The sequence below is a fragment of the Mustela lutreola genome, chromosome 6 (genome assembly GCF_030435805.1).
Source record: "Mustela lutreola isolate mMusLut2 chromosome 6, mMusLut2.pri, whole genome shotgun sequence".
NCBI lineage: Eukaryota > Metazoa > Chordata > Mammalia > Carnivora > Mustelidae > Mustela > Mustela lutreola.
The window spans coordinates 77,423,472-77,438,877 of record NC_081295.1 but is presented as its reverse complement, the minus strand read 5'-3'; the positions used below and the strand labels follow the sequence as shown (position 1 = coordinate 77,438,877).

The window sequence follows — 15,406 nt, the reverse complement described above, 5'->3', positions numbered from 1 at the left end:
AGGATAAAGCAAAACCAAGCCTTCTTGATTTGGAAGATTGCTTTCATAGAAATGCTTCTTTAAAAATGCAACTCTAGGGGCGCCTGGGTGGCTCAATGGGTTAAAGCCTCTGCCTTCGGCTCAAGTCATGATCCCAGGGTCCTGGGATTGAGCCCCACATCAGGCTCTCTGCTCAGCAGGGAGCCTGCTTCCTCCTCTTTCTCTCTCTTTCTGCCTCTCTGCCTGTGTATGATCTGTCTGTCAAATAAATAAATAAAATCTTTAAAAATAAATAAATAAATAAATAAATAAATAAAAATAAAAATGCAACTCAAGCATTAAACTAGGAAAATTTTTCTTAAATAAACATGAACTGTTCTATTATGCTAACTTTCATAGTTTTGTGATAACATTCATATAATTTCATATTTGGTCACCACTTCTTAATTTTTTTCCCCAAATGAACATTGTTTAAGAATAACACATGCTGACCACTTCTCTCCTCCTCACAGAGGCCTGATGGGTGTCATTCAGCTGCTGCCCTGCCCGTGTTCCTTGTGGAGTGGCAGCTGAGAGAACATGCATTTTGGGTGCAGAACGTCAACAGAAGGGAAATTGTTAAACAAACAAAAAACCCTCATATGAGCATGGGACATGTGTGGTCTTCTGCTCTATGGTAAATTCATATTCGCTATATTCCCTCTGCCTATCAAAATTTTGAAATAGTGATTGAAAAGAAGACGATGAAGGAGGAGGAGGAGAAGGCAAAAGAGGAAGAGGAGAAAAAAGAATAGGAGGAGGTAGCGGAGGGGAAAGAAAAGAAAGAATGAGCATAGCAGTGGGGATAGCAGTGGGGAGGTTTGGTTGTTTTGTTTTTTTTTTTTTTTCCTTGCCCATAGATTTGCCACAGACTATAGATAATCAGAGAGCAATTCCTGATCATGTCAATCTTTCTTGCCCAACTTGCAGTAGATTAAGATTGGTCCATAAAAACTAGATTATGTGGTATATAAGTGTGTGTATAAGTTTATGGTAGGCATGTGCATACCTACGCATCTGATTCCAAGCACTTTACATGGAAATGTATCATTTAAAAATACATAATATTAAGAGTAATTACATGTGAATATATTTTCATGTATACTTTATAATTTTAAAATTGCCAGTAAGTATGTGTGCTTCATGCAAAAATCTGTTTCCAGTGAAAGACCTGTAGGTCCTATTTATTTACAAAGAACTATTTAGAAATCTATCTGAAAAGGACTCAAATTGATTAAGACTAACTTAAGCTAAGCAAATAAATAATCCCTTACCCAAAGGAGAACTTACTCAACTATTTTACTAAATCATCAATACAAGAGTCTCAAAATCAGAGCCAACTCACAAATAGATTATTTAAAAAACATGCAATCTTTGTTTATCATGTTTAGTGGAAACCGTAATGTGATTCGGTTTTTTCTAAATAAATGTTCTTGAATCTTTGTTAATTTAAAAAGAAATATGTTTATGTGTCTGACCAGGAACTGGAAGTAAAGTTTTGATTATTTACCTAATAATACAATTATTTAATTGATGGTAGCTGTCTTAATAGGAAGCCTTATTTTAGCGAATGCATTTACTTAGCTGATAAAATCACATTTATGCTTTTGTTTCTAACTTGACGTGATATTTGAATGTCCTTTTAACATTAAGTGAGATAAATAGCTTTTATGTGGAAATAAAAACTGTATATTGAAAATGAAAATGGTAATAGAATGCTATCTTTAATAATTCTGATTACTGATACAAATGAAATACAATCTATGTGACCTAGAAAATAAACATTATTTTAAATGTTCCAGTGATGTGTCTTCATCAATGAAATGTGCCCCCCCCACAAAAAAACCCAAAGATACTAAAAATGGACATCAAAAAGTTTATTCATGCTCGTAGTTGCTAGATAAGTATTTTGATACTCCCATATATAAGTGGAATGAATTTTTTTATATACTGTATTTATGGATAAAAAATAAAAATATACTTGGTACATTTCAGCTGGTTTCATGTGATTCTTTTCATTTTTAAAGAGAAATCCGAAATGCAAAGTATTTTAGGACCTTGATAATCATTTTAAATAGATATATCTATGAGTCAGAAGATTAATTTTTCTTTTTCTATCACAGTAAAGTAGTCCATTCAAAATATTTTTTCTTTACTTACTATAGCTTTGTTTTCTACCCTTATTATCACAAATAACATATAGTTTTAAGAGTGATATTATATATATTATGCATTATATAAAATAATAACCAATACTTCTAATTCTCTCAAGGCAATATAATTATTCTTTAGATTAAAGAATGGTTTAGGGCTCCAAAGTTTTAATCCCACTGTTTTTTTAATGATCCACAGATTTTTAAATTTAGGTGATTTTCATTTATTTCAAAATTTTGTGGGTCACAAAAAGAAGAGTCACATAAGGTTTTTTTCTTCTTTCTTTCCCTTTTAAAAATACACTTTCAAAACAAGATGGGATTGGGAGGGAGACAAACCATAAGTGACTCTTAATCTCACAAAACAAACTGAGGGTTGCTGGGGGGAGGGGGTTGGGGAGAAGGGGGTGGGATTATGGACACTGGGGAGGGTATGTGCTTTGGTGAGTGCTGTGAAGTGTGTAAACCTGGTGATTCACAGACCTGTACCCCTGGGGATAAAAATATATGTTTATTTAAAAAAAATACACTTTCAAAAAATATGTGTCTTTTGTCAAATAAGTCAAAATTTATAAATATTACTTGCAAATTCAAGGAAAAAAGTGACTCAAAGCCAAAATACAAGAGAGGATTGGGACGGCAAATACCACATTACCTCTCTTGTAGGTGGAATCTAAAAGAAAAAAACGTGTGGAGTGCAAATTTCATATCTTGTGTCTTATAATGGTGAAAATTATTTTCAGTTACACTGTTCAAATACCTTACTCTGTAATAAAGTTTTCAAAATTTTTAATGAAAATCTCATAGAAACGATTCCTTTAATCCTCAAATATGACTATTCAAAACTACCAGAATAAAGGAAAGTTTTATTCTGCAACACCCCTAAGAAACATTTGTAGGAATAGCCCCTCCAGAGTAGATCCTATACAGGAAGCCTTAGGACTGTGTAGCAGCATAACACCCGCCAGGAATGGACTTCAGGAAAAACAGATTCCAAAAGGGAAAGAAATGTGGGACAAGCCCTCGGCTGCCCTCTGAAAACTCCATGTTTTATGTTTCCACAGCAACTTTCCACAAAGAACTTCAGGTTTATACTTCACCTCCATTTAAATGCTCTAGATCTCTGAAGTAGGGATGTAAGGCTGACATCACTCTTATGAAGAGCTGCACAGGGTCAGATATGGAGATTTCTGAAGTCATTAATTCAGTCAGGGGAAGCTAGCAAAAAACTTGGGAGTTCTTTGTCCTATAACTTCCTGCTCATTAAATTAACTGAATTTAATAATTCAACATATATTCTAAGCTATGTGCTTTTGCAGGGATACAGGAATGTATGGGTACTTTTTATGATACTTATTCTATATGATTTGAACATAGACCCCTTAAAAACCTCCCTGAAAATTGTTGTCATTATTCTTGGACTGCTCTTCTCCAAAGAGTAGGAAACATAAAGTTGCTTTTCTACCTCTTAATAGAAATCCCTTGTCTCAAGAATTTAACATTCATCCTCAACCTCCAAATAACTTCAGATAATTAAGTCAAATCCTCTTTTAAAAATGCTTCAAAATACATCCTTAGATAGGTGAACACATTTTAGCCTTCCCATAAATGAACTTTAATTCCCACTTATTGGATTTTCTTTCAGGTATATTGACTATATTTACTTATACAAGTCTTTTTATTCCCATTTGAGTCTGATCTCAGTCTTTCTGAGTTTTTAATTTCACTGTATCTGCTTCTTGCCCAGTGTTCTCTTAGCACCTCTGGCCACCTCTGAATGTTTACCTTTCTGTTCATGCTTGGACACGGCCGCAGTCTCTTTCCCCTCCTTCTCTTTGGGCTTAGGTGGAGTTTTGTGTACTTCTTTGACTTTTGTAGCTGTTGGCTTCACTTTCTCTTGTTTCCCACCTTTCACTTCCTTTTTAATCTTCTCTTCAGCCTTGGCTTTCCTCTCTTCTGTACAGTTAAAAACAAGTTGGATTATTTTTGCTTATTTAACAATACAGCATTTCATCTTTCATTGGTTGCTAAGAACAAAGAGGGAAAAAAATTTTATATTGTCTATGAAGTGACATGTTAGAGTACTTTAAAAAGGTAGCTCACTTGCAAGTTGGACACTTTCTTAATTTGTACATGAAAACATTACCTTTTAGGTATCTACCTGCTTAGCATATCAGTAAGAAGCCATTTAAAATACACAGGGGATGTATATACAGGCCTGTTCAGTGAAAGGCAATACCCCTACCAAGAAGCCTTTTTAAAAGGATATAATCACTTTGTTCCATAAATTAAAAAATAAATAAATTTTAAGATATTTTAAGAAATATCTTAAAAGTCATTCAAGAAACTGAACAGAGTATTTTTTAAAAATAACTCTTGAGAGTATAAATGTGAAATTACTTGCACTGGTAGTGACTAAGAGAAATGAAACAATAAAATCTATTAAAGGATACATCAGAAACACTCAGGCTCTAATGACTTGACTTTAAAGGAGATGGAAAGAGAGCAGAAATTGAGATGTTAGATCCTGTTATCTTAAGTCAGAAATAATAATTCTAATGACTTTAATATATCCTAGTAAACAGAAAGGGTTTTAAATTAGAAAATATGTGTTAGTTACAACATATATGCCTATATATTCTACACACACATATTCCTCATTTGATATTCTATTCATTTGGGAGGAAGGAACTAGAAATGTGAACTAATCAGTTTGTGAGTCTTTCAATTATTTTACAAAAAGCAATAATAATATAGTACACATTTGTGGGAAATTGTTTATATAGATGCTGCATGTTAGACATTATTTATTCTATGGAACCACACATAATCACTAGACACCACAGTAAGTCTGCTGCAATATGGACTCTCTCATGTCATTTGTCACGTTTTGTTTTCACTCAGTTGAAAAATTTGATGAAAATATTATAGTCAATTTTCTTGACTTTAGTACACTAAGCAATAATTTGAGACTAATATAAGATAATACCGTGAGGTCTCATGAAGAGAAGAATGAAAATGATAATTCCTGATGCTTACAAAACCAACACCATCTGCCATACTGAATTTTATTCAATGGACCAAACTTCCTAAAGACTGTGCCTCAAAAACTTCCCAGGAAGATGATGCTACTATGTTAGAAGTATGCGGATATTCCTATGATCAAATAAATTCGGAAACACTAAAATCAGTTTTTTTCACTATGAATTTTCTCAACACTAAAGCCTTTTGAGAATCTTCAAAGAGGAAGATTATTCTATGCACTGTTTTCCAAATTCCCAATGTCTCTGGGGCTTCCATAACTATATTCAATTGGGGATTTTCTTCTACTTCCTTTAAGCCATTTTTAAATCTCCTCTGCAGGCTGCTGCTCTTTCCTACAGCAGATTCATATATTTCTGCAACTGAAACCATCAGCTCTCTGAAAATGACTTTAAATCAACATTATTCCAGAACCTCATACCAAATATTTATTGGTTTCTGGCTACAGAGGAAGTTCCCCCTGAGACGCCAACACCTCAGACTCACACAATTCATCTATGTTCACCTAATGAACTCTTTCAGAGAGCTTAGCATGGCATGGGGTCAGAGCCAGTTGCTGGAGCTCTGAAGATGAGCAGAGTAAAAAAAGGTTAGGATCGCATTTAAAACCCTGCAAGACCTGGTTTTTGTCCTATCTCTCCAATCATAGCATCTTTCCAAAAGTTTCTTCCTCCACTAGACTATTTTCTCTTTCTTTAATATCTCTTGTATTTTCTACATGTCAATTATTGTCGGGTTTCTTTCTTTATATTTTCTATGTTTTCCACATATATGAATTTTTTGGCTATCAGTGCCTGTGCAACAAAGTGCAAGGTCATTGGAATTAATCATTCTTTCACCTCAGCTTCAATTTACCTCAACTTATTTTAAGGCATACCTGCTTTTCCTTGTTATATACCTTGTATTACAAATGATTGTTCACACATCTCTTTTCCCTACCAGAGAGAGCAACTTGAGGATGGGAATGATTTGTTCATTTTTGTAGCATCATAATGTCTAACATAATGTTTTTTTTCATGGAAAACACAAAATACATGTTTACTGAATTAGTACTTTTGATCAAAAAGAGAGAACAGAACATGTTTCACTGTACATATAGTACACATGTAACAGTAAAGTGTGAATATGTAGATAAGTATTTAAAGTGAACTTGACAAAACTTGAAAGATTTACCAACTTTTTTTTGTTTATACTTCTTGTGTGTGAAATTGTAATTTTTGTTACATTAAATGACACCTATTCACTTGTAGGCAGCACTTGATTTAACCTTAACTTCACAGCATGGAATTAACAATACATGAAATTCAGATCTACCTTTAAAGCCATAATAATTTATAAATGAGCAAAGATAATTTTCTTCAAGTTGACCACATTTAAAACAAATTTTTATTAGTGATTTTAAGTATAAAAATAACAAAATTTTCCTTACCTATTTTAGACATTTGTCAGTGAGATTCATATTTGAAACAAATAACTTTGCCTCACATTAAAATGGGTAAGAACTCAACAATGATGTGGATATAATGAGGTAAATACCATGATACTAAAGCAACACTTAACTGCTATTCATTTTTATCAAACTGGATAGATGTTCTTAAATTTTATGCCAAAATATTTTTACTGCTGTTGTTTCTTTTTTCTTTTCTTTTCTTTTTAAAGAATATAAGTAACATTTGGATTGAGGAGCTCACTAAGGAATGAAAAAGCAAAAAGTACTATTCCACTATGTTCAAATCATCCAGTTCTATTTAGGAAGGTATTTAATTTATGATTTTTGTCAAATAAAAAATAAAATGGTTTAATCAAAAGAAAGGCATCAATATATTTAATTCACTTGGGAATGAGTCTTACCCATTAGTGACTACACCAGAATCAAAATGTCTAATGCCAGAGTTGGGAAATCATATTATCCAATAAACATACTAATATACTATTCATTTTTGGATTTAGGATATAACAAATTTCAATTCTTATTCATAATGTTACTGCCAACTGCTTCATTTGCCTGTTCCTTAGTTTTTCTCATTAAAACAAAATTTACCACTGTCACTATTTCTTCCTTTAAGGTAACCGTGAAGATAAGCAAAAATAATGTGAACAGAAGAATTTGGACACTGCAGAATAAGTACATAGGATTTCTAACACTAAATCCTCATATCCTGGGGCAACTGGGTGGCTCAGCGGGTTAAACCCTCTGCCTTCGCTCGGGTCATGGTCCCAGGGTCCTGGGATCAAGCCCCACATCGGGCTCTCTGCTCCGCAGTGAGTCTGCTTCCTCCTCTCTCTCTCAGCCTGCCTCTCTGCCTACTTGTGATCTCTGTCTGCCAAATAAATAAATAAAATCTTTAAAAAAATTAATCCTCATATCCTGTATTCCTATAGCTCTTTGGAGTTTTCCTAGAACTTAGGGTTTGATGTATAGCAGGGATTACTATATTATACCCATTTTATAGATGAGAAATCTAGGAATGAAAAACCTTTTCCCAAACATAGTGCCACTAATAAGGCAGAAGTAGAAGCAGTAGAAGAACCAAAATGACTAACCCATTTCCCCATTACACTAAATTGCATAATATTATTCATATTAATCTCCAAGGATGATACCAAAAATGTATTTTAAGACATATGAGGGGAGATATAAATATACACAAACTAGTGAGAACAACAGTCTTCTGAAAGTGATCAACAAATAGTAACCTCCCCTACTATCCAATACGCACATATCTGGAGATCATAATTTTTCAGCCAGTTCGACAGCCTGGACCTGGCTTACCCCACTTGCTTCTCATGACATCATCTCCTCTTCTACTTCTTCCCTGTCTTTGTTATTTTTAATGAACTATAGGAATAGGCTAATCTTCACAATGAATATGAGGTTCTACACATGCACCAGGAAGGAAGTCCTGAGGTGGTTCAGAGAGTTGCCACTCTTGGACAGGCTGTGCTTGAAATAGAATATGAAATGTGCTGGGTTCCACAGGACTGTCTCTGACAATCAAAGTTTTCAGAAGGAGATTTTACTTTAACTCTGGTCATACCTCTCAAATACAATAGGTTATTTTGTTTCTAATTTAATTATCACATATTATAACCAATACCTTTTCAATCTTATTCTGTTTTCCCCAAAATTTCCCATTATGCAAAGAGAATTTCCTATGTACTTCCTATATTCCTAACATAATGTATATATACATACATAAAATAAAAAGGAAATTTATATTTGTGTGTGTATACACACACACAATTTATACATATATGTGCTGCCACATCTATCTCCCTCATAAGAATATAAGTATGTAAAGAAAATATTTGTGATTTGCAGCAGGCCAGGCTGGCCTCAAGATGGCCTGTCTGTGATCTCCACTTTTGAGTACTCATATGCTTGTGCAATCCTCTCCCCTTGAATATGGGCTGGCCTATGCATTTGTATATATATCTGAAGTAATATGTGACTTCCATGATTAGTCTACATAAGATTATTCTTGCCTTACTAGCTGATTCGCTCTCCTGCTAAGTTTGATGAAACCTGCTACATATTAGTGAGACTCATGGGGCAAGGAACAGAGAATGACTTCCAGCTACCAATCAGAAAGAATTGAGGCCCTGATTCAATAGGTCTTGAAGAACTGAATCTTGCCAACAATCATATAAATACTTTAGAAATTATCCTTCTCTAGTTGAGCTTGCAGATGGGACTGTGTCTTTGTCTAATACTTTGAAGATGACCTTATGAGACATTGTGAAGCAGAGGACTGAGCTAAGCCATGCCCAGATTTTTGACCCATGAAGCTGACATAATAAATGTGAATTGACTTCAGTTTCTAAATTTGTGGTAATTTTTTTCACAGTAGTAAATAACTAGTACAGTATTAAATAGATATCTGTTGAAGGAATAATTGATGCTTGAAAACCTCTATTTTTTGAAAGAATACTAGACTAATACTCAGTTCATTTGGGGTTTTATCTTGGTTTAATTACATACTAGTTATATAATCTGGGCAAATTGTTTTTCTACCTGAAGGTTGGTTTCTTCATCTGTTAAGTTAGGTAATTAGGTGAGATGATCTCTAATGTCCCTACTAGCTTTAAGGTTTCATATATATATGAATTTATTTTTTTTCAAATCTGTCAAACCGAAGAGAACCAAATAGAACAAAATAAATCTCTTTTTAAATTATTTTATAACTAAAATAAACTTAGTTATAAATTTCATCTTAAGACTAAATTCATGCTACCTTCTAGGAAGCAAAGTTTTAGCTTATAATCCATCTATCTTAATAAAATAAAATTTAGTAATCTCATGAAAAAAATTTAGTAAAAAATGTATCTTTCTCAAATATTTAATTTTGCATTGGGTAGATAAACACATTGAATTAGGAAAGTAGATTCCAATCTTTATTTGGATGATTAGTCCCTTGAAAATACTGAATTGAGATTACTAAATATACCAGTCACATAAAACATGTATTTTAAAATAGGAAGAGGAAATTTAAATTTAGTGGGTAGAAGAAGAATAAATGAAACAAGATGGGATTGGGAGGGAGACAAACCATAAGTGACTCTTAATCTCACAAAACAAACTGAGGGTTGCCGGGGGGAGGGGGTTTGGGAGAAGGGGGTGGGATTATGGACATTGGGGAGGGTATGTGATTTAGTGAGTGCTGTGAAGTGTGTAAACCTGGTGATTCACAGACCTGTACCCCTGGGGATAAAAATATATGTTTATAAAAAATAAAAAATTAAAAAAAAAAAAAAATAAAAAATAAATTTAGAAAATAAGATTGAAAACTATCAATTAGAATCCATTTTTTTAGCATCAAACAATTGTCAAATAAATTTAGAATACTAAATTTATAATTTAATATTTATGTAATACTCCAAAATATATAAAATTACATTGATATTCTAATTTATTTGGGAAGGTATATTGTTAAGATACTTTTGATCTTCAATGGCTTAAAATATCAGTATCAATCAAGATATATGCATTAACCTTTCTTCTTAAAATTAAATCTTGAATTTGAATCTTCTAAAATTAATTCAAAGTGTACTACTGGTCAAAAGCTGTAAACCAATTATAATGTGCTAGTTTCCTATCTCTATAGTAGTAAATTACCACAAACTTAGATGCTTAACCAATATCCATTTAATATCTCCCAGTTTCCAAAATACAAAAGTCTTGGCATAATATGGCTCAACTAAGTTTTCTGCTTAAGGTTCACAAGGCTAAAATCAAATTGCCAACAGGGTTGCATCTTTTACTGGAAGTTCTTGGGAAGATTCAATTTATTCAACATGTTGACAAAATTCTTCTCATGCTGTCTACATGCTCCCCTCAATTATCAAGCTAGCAATGAAGGGCAAATCCTTCTCAAACTTCAAATCTTTCTCTTGTGTCATATCTCTATGCTTTAAAGGTTCATAAGATTACATTGAATCTTCGTGGATAATCCAGGATAATCTCCGTATGTTAGATCAACCTTAATTACTTTCGCAAAGTGCTCTTTGCCATATAATATAATGTATCTATGGGGATGACAGCAAGGGGTAAAGGTCTTGGGGTTCCAAATTCTTCCCAACATGTGCAGAAAAGACTTTCATCTTCCTCTCACATTTTCAGAGTCCCCATTAAGTATTCAGTTTTATTATCTTTAAAATATTAAATTTTATTACTTATTTATTTTTTGAAAGATTATTTATTTATTTGAGAGAGAAAGAGAGAGAGAGTGAGTGTGAGACAGAGAGATTTCAAGCAGATAGGTAGGGTAGAGGGAGAAGCAGACTCCCTACTGAGCAGGGAATCTGATGTGGGGTTCCATCCCAGGACCCTGAGATCATGACCTGAGCCAAAGGCAGACACCTAACCAACTGAGCCACCTAGGTACCCTAAAATAGCAAATTTAAATGTAAGACAAAATTAATTTTTATGTAAAGGAAATGCTGTATGCTTGTAATTATCCAGCTCTCTGAAATCCAAACTGTAATCTTTTCAATGAAAAGAATTTAGTTATAGAAATAATAAAGGGTGGGTGGCTCTTGGTTGTCTCATTGGGTTAAGTGTCCAATTTAATCTCAGCTGAGGTCTTGATCTCAATGTTTTGAGTTTGAGCCCTGCATTAGGTTCCATGTTGGGTATGAAGCAAGCAAAGAAGAGAGGGAGTGAGGGAGGAAGGAAGGGGAAGAAGAAAGAGAGAGAGAGAGAGGAGAGGAAGGAAGGAAGGAAGGAAGGAAGGAAAGAGAAAGACAGAAAGAGAGAGAGAGGGAGGGAGGAAGAAGGAGGGAGAAGGAAAGAAAGAACGAACAGAGGGAAGGAGAGAGGGAAGAAAGAAAGAAGGGAAGGAGGAAAGAATAAAGGGAAAATTTACCTTTCTTTGTTTCTGTTTTTTCTTTTTTCTCAATTTTTTCCTTGTGAGTTGCTTAAACAGAAAATTTTATATATTAGTACATAATTTTAATAGATGTCAAGATCAAGCTTTCTTTTTACCTCAATTTTGATAGCCACCAGAATCATGAACTATTTTGAAGTAGATGACATTAATAAGCCTTATGTAGAAATAAAAAGATACCAATGTAATAATAACTGTATAAAGCCCGATTCAAAAGACTTGGCATGAAGATTTAGAAAGCATTTTGAAAGCTAGTTTCACTCTCCTTTTTAAAGTTATTATTTTAAATAGATAAAGTTTTTAGGAAAGACAGAGAGAACAAATTTAAAATAATTTGTCAAAAGATGTTATTTTATCAGGAAGAAACACTCTATGATTAATTAAAATAAATATTTAAATCAGAATTAAAGCTTTGGTTCAGAACAGTGTTTCTCAACAAGGACATAACTGACATTTGGGGAAGAATAATTTCTTACTATAAGGGACTGTCTTCTGCATTGATAAATGCTTAGCATCTGTGGTCGCTACTTTACCAAATGTCCTTCACTCTAATAAAAGTTTTTCCAAATAATCCCTAAGAAATAGCAACTTTGATAGAGAACGACCAATAAAGTATAATGTAATCACAAATGATTACTGATCAAGTGCAGCTTCTTAATTGAATAGTATTTAACATGATACCTGAAACATTATACCTTCTCATCCTTATGTAATAAAATAATAAATCAACGTGAATTTATTTCACTAACTTCTATTAAGCAAAGGAACCCTGAGACATACAGAAGTATGTGCAGATTAGCCATTGTTCAAATATATTAAACTGTGTGTGGTTTGGTAGTTTACCAAACCACCATACATTTTTCAACATTAATGTATTATTTATTGGAGAATAATGAGAATTAAAGAAATTATAGAAAATTAAATGAAAAAACAAGATATTTAATTAGACAATGGAATTAAGGAAAGAGCCAAATTCTTAGAGTAAAAAATTGGAGTCCCAATTACTTGCATTTCTGCAACTATATAATAAAAACACTAATGTCCATCAGGTTTACTTGTATTATAAAAGAAAAAATTGTGCCTATATGTGTAGTTAAAAAACTATTCTTTTAACATACAGTTGATGAATAGTTTCCCAGAATCTTGGAGATTTAAGGCAAACCTCGCAGAAAGTCTAAAGCACAATCCTCTTTTGAAAGCCAAGTGACGGTGGCAATTGCAGGGCTAAGGAAAGGGCTGGTGCACTGCTACCCACCCCTTCACCCCTTTCACCCTCCCCCGCCCACCACAGTATCAGCCTCTCAACCCCCCTGCCTTCTCCACTACCATTTGGGGTTATGGGTGATAGCTATGACAATGTTAGCTGAAGGAGCACTATGCCAAGCTAAGAAAGGCACAATTCACACAAGGTCATGGGGCCACAGTATAAGAACTTTATAAAAAGCAAACTCTTTTGATATATAACAAATCAAAGACACTTAAAATGAAGCATTTTGTTCTGCTTTCCAATTTGAAAATTTCCCTTAACATTTATAATTTAGGGGCAAAGAATTCTCAACCACTTTTTAACAAAAAATATTAAGCCACTGTGAAAGTTGAAAAAAATCGTGAGAAATATCGAATTATTTCATTTAGTCAGAGTACGTAGAACCTAATGCCAATAATTCTGCATAATTTAGTAGCAGAAGGGAAATGGACACCAGTTTCTAAAACAGATTGTGGCTATATTGAAATTCATGGATATTATTACTTAGTAAACATTAATAAAGCTATAATTATTTAATTCAAAATGTTAAATATGTGTATAGACTAAGGAAGATTGAAAAGTGTTTCAACTGATCTGATTCCTAAAATATTACAAAATATTCCAGCTAAGTGGAATGTTTTGTAGAAGATAACTCAGCAGGCTAGGCATATTGTGGATATATAAATCAGCCAAAACCTAGCACAAATAACCTACATTACTAAAACAAAAGCAAAATATTAGAGTCCTATTTCACAATATACACTGAGATGGATTTTTGATGAATTAAAATTAAATGTGAAATATGAAACTAATTTTAAAAACTTGAGGAAATATTAGTAATTATTTAATTAATCTTCAAATGAAGACTCAAAAGCAGAAACACCAAAAGAAAAAAAAACAACATATCTAGCCACTTAAAAATTCAAGAATCTAAACACAAACACACACATGCATACACACATATAGGCATGTACACATATCTATACACACAAACAGAAACCCTAACTTTAACTACAAAACCTGAGAAAAATATCTGAGAAAGTGACAGACTAGGAAAATATATGCAAATGACCTGCACAAGTATTATCAGGAGAAATGGGCGATGAGTGTGAACAGTTACATAAGAAATATACATCACTAGGGGCGCCTGGGTGGCTCAGTGGTTTAAGCCTCTGCCTTCAACTCAGGTCATGATCTCAGGGTCCTGGGATCGAGTCCCGCATTGGGCTCTCTGCTCAGCGGGGAGCCTGCTTCCCCCTCTGCCTGCCTCTCTGCCTACTTGTGATCTCCCTCTGTCTATCAAATAAAATAAATAAAAATATTTTAAAAAAAAGAAATAGACATCACTAAAAATCATATTTAAATCCTTCAATATACAAATAATAAGTGGTTTAAAGATATAATGGAAGAAAATATCTCCATTTAAATACCATAAAGTTTTTTGTGTTTTTTTTTTTTAATTGGGAAAATAGGGGCACCCGGGTGGCTCAGTGGGTGCCTCTGCCTTCGGCTCAGGTCATCATCATGAAAATAAAACCATTCCGTGAAGGAGCTGGTGAAAGAGCAATCATTCCAACTGCTAAGAGACAAGCCTATTTTTAATAGGATGAGCCCCCTCCTTCCCAGCCCCCACTTCTGGGCTTCTCTGGGGTATTGGCCTTGGTGGGGGAGACCCCAGCAGTGTCACAAATACTGGATTTGGCGTCATAGGTTGAGTTGTGTCTCTTAGACATGTGGAAGTCGTAACCCCAGTATCTATGAATGCGGTCCTATTTGGAAATAGAATCTCTAGGGGCACCTGGATGGCTCAGTGGGTTAAGCCTCTGCCTTTGGCTCAGGTCATGATCTCAGGGTCTTGGAATAAAGCCCTGCATCCGGCTCTCTGCTCAGCAGGGGGCATACTTCTTCCCCCTCTCTCTCTGCCTGCCTCTCTGCCTCCTTGTGATCTCTCTGTCAAATAAATAAATAAATCTCTTAAAAAATTAGGAAAATATCTGTTTTCTATATGGAAAGATCCCTAAGTTATATTATTGAATTATAAAAGCCAAACTATAGGACACATTAAATTTTGCGTAAAAAACCAGGGAGAAACAGTAACCTATATTATCTCATAAATGCCTATTGAGGCTCTGAAAGATGCACGTTAAAATCATCCAAGTGGTTTGTTGTGTGTATGTGTGGGTAGAATGGAAGGGGATCTGGGAGGCTGGCAACAAGGCAGAGGGAAACTTTTCACAGCGTCTCTGTATGTGTTAAACAAGGAATCTGCATTGCAGATTCTAAACAAATACATACAAATTAATTTTGTTAAAATCCCAGTCCTATAGGTAATCAAAGAATGCAAATTAAAATAAAAAAGTATATTTTCTTACCTATCAAGTGGATAAATACTTTGTGAAATATTATCCTCATTGTTGACTAAGACAGTCTCACAACTGCCAGGGAAGAAACAGATATATTTCTAGAGAGTAACTTGGTAGCAGAGTTTGAGTCTCATGTATTTTATTCACTTCAACCTAGAAATTACTTAATAGGTTCAATTCTTAGGAAAATACCATAAT

The 15,406-nt window shown here is 33.8% G+C and overlaps 1 protein-coding gene and 1 long non-coding RNA gene across 15 annotated transcripts in view; one reads left to right on the top strand and one right to left on the bottom strand.

Moving 5' to 3' along the window:
- Positions 1-818, top strand: part of LOC131833844 (uncharacterized) — a 48,977-nt gene extending 48,159 nt beyond the window's left edge. For both annotated transcript variants that reach the window (XR_009354665.1, XR_009354666.1), the window contains one exon: positions 492-818. This is a non-coding gene — a long non-coding RNA (uncharacterized LOC131833844). The remainder of the gene's footprint in view (positions 1-491) is intronic.
- TRDN (triadin) overlaps positions 1-15,406 on the bottom strand; it is a 390,017-nt gene that overhangs the window by 265,448 nt on the left and 109,163 nt on the right. For all 13 annotated transcript variants that reach the window (XR_009354661.1, XR_009354662.1, XM_059177681.1 and 10 more), the window contains exons 7-8: positions 11,579-11,629; positions 3,957-4,127 (exon numbers count right to left, since the gene is read on the bottom strand). Coding sequence is in view for 11 of the 13 variants with exons in the window: in XM_059177681.1 (XP_059033664.1) it covers positions 3,957-4,127; positions 11,579-11,629 (222 nt within the window). In the remaining 2 variants the exon portion in view is untranslated. The remainder of the gene's footprint in view (positions 1-3,956; positions 4,128-11,578; positions 11,630-15,406) is intronic.